At 44.0% G+C, this 4,767-nt stretch overlaps 1 protein-coding gene across 1 annotated transcript in view; it reads right to left on the bottom strand.

The window, feature by feature from the left end:
- GINS1 (GINS complex subunit 1) overlaps positions 1-4,767 on the bottom strand; it is a 13,172-nt gene that overhangs the window by 612 nt on the left and 7,793 nt on the right. Inside the window, exons 5-6 of the mRNA XM_018573090.1 lie at positions 4,511-4,627; positions 2,536-2,610 (exon numbers count right to left, since the gene is read on the bottom strand). Of these exons, the coding sequence (XP_018428592.1) occupies positions 2,536-2,610; positions 4,511-4,627 (192 nt within the window). The remainder of the gene's footprint in view (positions 1-2,535; positions 2,611-4,510; positions 4,628-4,767) is intronic.

Genomic DNA, 4,767 nt, shown 5'->3' with positions numbered 1-4,767 from the left:
GGGGGGGGGGGGGGTTGTACCATGTGATATACAAAATATGCATACCACTTTATAGGTGTAAAATTATTTTTAATGTGACAATTAAGACAAAAACAAAACAAAAAAACAGAAGTCTTGAGTGTGCATATGTATTCACCCCCCTAAAGTCAATACTTTGCAGAGCCATCATTTGGTTAGCTTAGCATTTCTAGTCACTGGGATGTTTGCTCATTGTTCAAGGCAAAACTGCTCCAGCTCCTTCAAGTCAGATAGGCTGTGTTGGTGTACAGCAATCTTCAAGTCACGCTACAAATTCTCAATTGGATTGAGGTCTGGGTTTGGCTAGGCCATTCCAAGACATTTAAATGTTTCCCTCTCGAGTGTTATTTTAGCAGCAGATTTGAAGGAGACCCTCCATCCCAGTCTCACATCTATAGATACCAATGAAAAGCCTCCCCATAGCATGACGGTGCCACCATGATGTTACACTGTGGGGCTGCTGTCCACAGGGTGATGGGCAGTGTTGGGTTTGCTTTTTTTCTGGCCACTAGTCTATAAAGCCCCACTCTGGAGTGTACAGCCTAGAGTGGTCCTATGGACAGGGACTCCCATTTACATTGGGGATCTTTGTAGTTTTTGTTGGATCTCTGAATAATACCCCTCTTGCCCAGCCTGAGTTTTGGCGGGCAGCCTTCTCTTGCCAGGTTTCTAGTGGTGCCATATTCTTTCCATTTTGTTATAATGGTTCCCCGGGGGTATGTGCAAAGTTTGGGGTTTTATTTTTATAACCCAACACTGATTTATATTTCTCCACAACGTTATCTCCGACCTTTTTGGAGAGCACCTTGGTCCTCATGTTGCTTGCTTAGTGGTGTTGCAGACTCGGGGGCCTTTAAAAACAGGTATATTCAAACTGACATCATGTGACACCGATTGCACACAGGTGGATCTTTATCAACGAATTATGGGACTTCTAAAGTTAATTTGTTGGGCCGCATCTTATTTAGGGATTTACGTTTGTGTCACAATAAAACATTCTGCAACTACAAAGTGGTACGTATGTTGTGCACATCACATGGTACAAACACTCCAAAAAATCCATTTTAATTCCAGGCTGCAATGCAATCAAACAAGAAAAACACAAGGGAGGGTGAATACTTTCACAAGGCACGGTATGTCTCTACACAGCAGGATCATTTCATTGTTTAACGGTCACCTTTTCTGCAAAAATATTCTTTAACTTACTTAAAGCCACACCCCGGAGACGGTATGCTGCAAGGTAAGATTTGTATACTCTGCAGCCGTTCTCTGCACATAACACCCAGCTTTTTAATGATCATTTACACACCCAGTGCACCGTGTAATCATATGTGTTATCATTGTGCCCGAAGTGCGCCTTTCTAGTGGTCGGTGCTTTTCTCCCACTGTGTCCTGCATGTTTGACATCATCCGTTTACATCTCACTCTTCTGCTAAAAATGGAGCTCTTGCCCACCACTAAAGGGAACCACAGGGAAACAGGCTGCTCATTCAGCCTTAGGGCCCCATCTGTTACACAGCATTATGCTGAGAAGGACTACACGCGATTTACAGACATCAGTAATTGGGGAAAAATTCATGGAGGTGCATAAAAGTAACACAGCCTGCTTGCTCCGTGCCATCATTTAGGCATTACTACAATACATTTGTCCACTCCTTTGGGGTCAGTGATCCGATAACCCCTTTTGTTCACTTGTGATTTAGGAGTGCTATTCCCAAACACACCCCTCCAGGCGCTTTGTGCTCTTTCATATATATATATATATATATAAAGCCTTGTTTTTCCTAAGCGTGTTCAATCCAAGACATTTCCCAAAGCCACCAATCACATTTAAATCCCCTCTTAGACAGTTATCATGGGAATAAAGGCCGTGACACACTGCAGGCGAAGCAGCGCGGAGCGGTGGCGCGCTGCCTTTGCGAGCAGTGTGTCATGTCATTTTCTCCTGGGCACCTCAGCTGGCGAGAGCTCGCGGAGCTGAGCGTGCCGAGATCAACAATTCCAACTTCAGCCAATCGGCTCACGCGAATAAACCAGCGCGTCGGTATGCGACAGCTGGTTGTTACGGACGAGCCGATTGGCTGAAGGTGCAGTCAATCATCTGACTGCAGTCAGCTCACACACTGCACGCAAAGCTCCGTGCCGGATAGCTTTGCTTCGCTCTGCACGGCCTCGCGTGCAGTGTGTCACGGCCTTAAGTGTCTCTGTTGGAAGATTTCTCCTCTATTTCTGCTCTGGCGTCAGCTCAAAATGTTGGATTTACCCTCATTTTCATTGCTGATCAGGGCAATTACAGTCAGGCGCCAATAGAAACATGACAGTGGTCCCATCACTGGAGCCATTTTTTAAAATGTATTTTTTATCCGATTAACCGATTAATCGAACTTAATAATCGGCTAACTAATCGATTTTGAAAATAATCGTTAGCTGCAGCTCTAGTTCCAACCCCTCACTACTACCAAATCTAAAAAGAAGTTTGGCCTTTAGCTATACACCTTTTATTCAGAGGAATCTTACCTGGCTGTTTTTCTTCAGCAGAATTGTTGTGCCATCGTCAATCTCAAATTCACCATAATCTCTCAAGCAGCGCACCTACAGACAAAGATAAATAAGGCTTGGCCGATCTTTAACTGATAATACACCTCCCAGATAAATAAAAAGTAATGTCATTAATACAAATCAAAATGGTAGCCTGCACTGACAGCTGATGTCAGTGTCCAGTCAGTGAATAGAATAATCATCTTTAGCACAATATTGGAGTCATAAATACATTTATACTTTATATTAACATATAACATTTTTGGTAGAGGCCTTGACCTGTGATCCACCTCGGCATTACCAAGCTGGAAACCACTTACATGAAGCAAGTTACTAGCAACTAGTATGTTGTGATAACTTACAAATGAGCTCATCTTAGACTGAATGATAAAATTACCTTAAAGAGTACCTGTCACCACCATCTGCTATCACATGGGGGGGCTTGTAAAATTAAATAAAATCAATCTAATAGTAAAAATCCCCCGCCCCCGCGCGTCGGGTGCGCCTACGTAATATGGGTGCAAAAAATGAAAAAAGGGCCTCAGTCATGAAGGGGTTAAATGATGCTCCTGTGCATGCCATAAACACCATGGACAGTCAATAAGGGCCCAGTCACACCATCAAGAGTGCATTCCAGTGCGTTCGGCCTCTGGAATGCAACCCGGCCGGCTCACTTTGTTTTGGGGCGGGTGGGGGCGTGGTAGTGCATTGAACTCAATGGCAACACAGCCACGCCCCCCACCCGCGGTGCGATCGCTGGCACCCGAACGCGTGGCACATTAGTGCCTGCGTACCGGTCCAGTGCAATCTGAAAAAAACACTGCATGCACTATTTTTTGCAGGTCGCACTGGACCGGAACGCAGGCTCGTTCCAGAGGCTGAACGCACTCTTGATGGTGTGACTGGGCCCTCAAGCAGAACTCCAGGCAAACTTTTTATTTTTGGACCGAGCACAGAGCGCTCAGAAGCTCTCAAGTTTTTCTTCCCCCAGTCTGTGTCTGATAGCAAGACCTCCCCTCACCAGGAGTACAAATAAAGAGAAATCTTCACATAGGGAAATACATTGTTTAACTACTTGCTGACCGCGCATTTTTGGGGGACAGATATCGCTCTTTTGGTGGTATTTAATCACCACTTTTACTATATCAAGGAAAAATTACTGAAAATTTTGAAAAGAAAGTTTTTTGTTTTTTTTTAACATTATGTTATAAAACATTTATTATTACCCAATTTTTTGGTAAAATATAAAAGACGGGGTCACGTCAGGTAAATAGACACCAAACATGTCAAGCTTTAAAATTGCATGCGAAATCGCAAAAAACTACCATGCCTACAATTGGCCATAGGCGACGCTTTACAAGCTTTTGCCGCTCATCAGTTTAGTGTTATCAGTGACTGAAATTATTGCTCACACTGTGACGTTCGCAGCGATATGTTACATGTGCAGCGTAATGGACGCAATCGTCGTTTTCGCACCTATGTGCACATGACGCATGTTTGCATGCGTGTATGTATGGGTGAGCACTTACATTTTGTGGTTTAAAAAAAACAAACATTTTTCATGTGTGGTTTTCAATTTTTTGGGGCAACGTCATTTTTTTCCCCCACTTAACTTCAAGTGAATGCGGCGGATCGCTTGTATGTAAACAGGCATCGCTGCCTGTTTTTAAATTTGGGCACTTTCCCGCTTGTGTGTGTGGGCGTGGTTGAGCGGACGTTTAAAAACGCCTGCCTAGATCCAGAGAGCTCCCGGCCGGCCGTTCTTTTTTACAACGCCTTGCCGGGAGGTGGTTAAGCTAAAAGCAGTCAGCTGCAAAAAAGGTTCAATTGTCTCCTAATCGTCGAGGCTTCAGTACAATTTCCCCTCTAATGACTGATCCATCTATGTACATTGTGGGCGGTTGTGATGAAAATTTGCTCCTTTATTTCTCTACATAGATTTCTAGTTACGTACCTCTATGTACAGACTTTTGGGGGGCTTCATATCTTGTGTTATGTCCAGACCTTCATCACCTCCCAGAGACCTCATATACGTTGCCAGGGATTTCTTGTACTGATTAAACCAGTCAGTCTATGTGGGAAGGAAAGAACAAGCTTTCTATGTACTGTGTGGAGGACAGTTCTCTGACAGAAATCACACAGCAGCAGTTCATTTATCATCTTCCAGATCAGTCCTACCTAAAGAGTATTTACTGAGTGTGTACCCCCCCC

The sequence above is a fragment of the Nanorana parkeri genome, unplaced genomic scaffold (assembly GCF_000935625.1).
Source record: "Nanorana parkeri isolate BGI_ZX_2015 unplaced genomic scaffold, ASM93562v1 scaffold46, whole genome shotgun sequence".
NCBI lineage: Eukaryota > Metazoa > Chordata > Amphibia > Anura > Dicroglossidae > Nanorana > Nanorana parkeri.
Note: the sequence above shows the minus strand (reverse complement) of the source record. Positions and strands in the feature narration are given on the sequence as shown.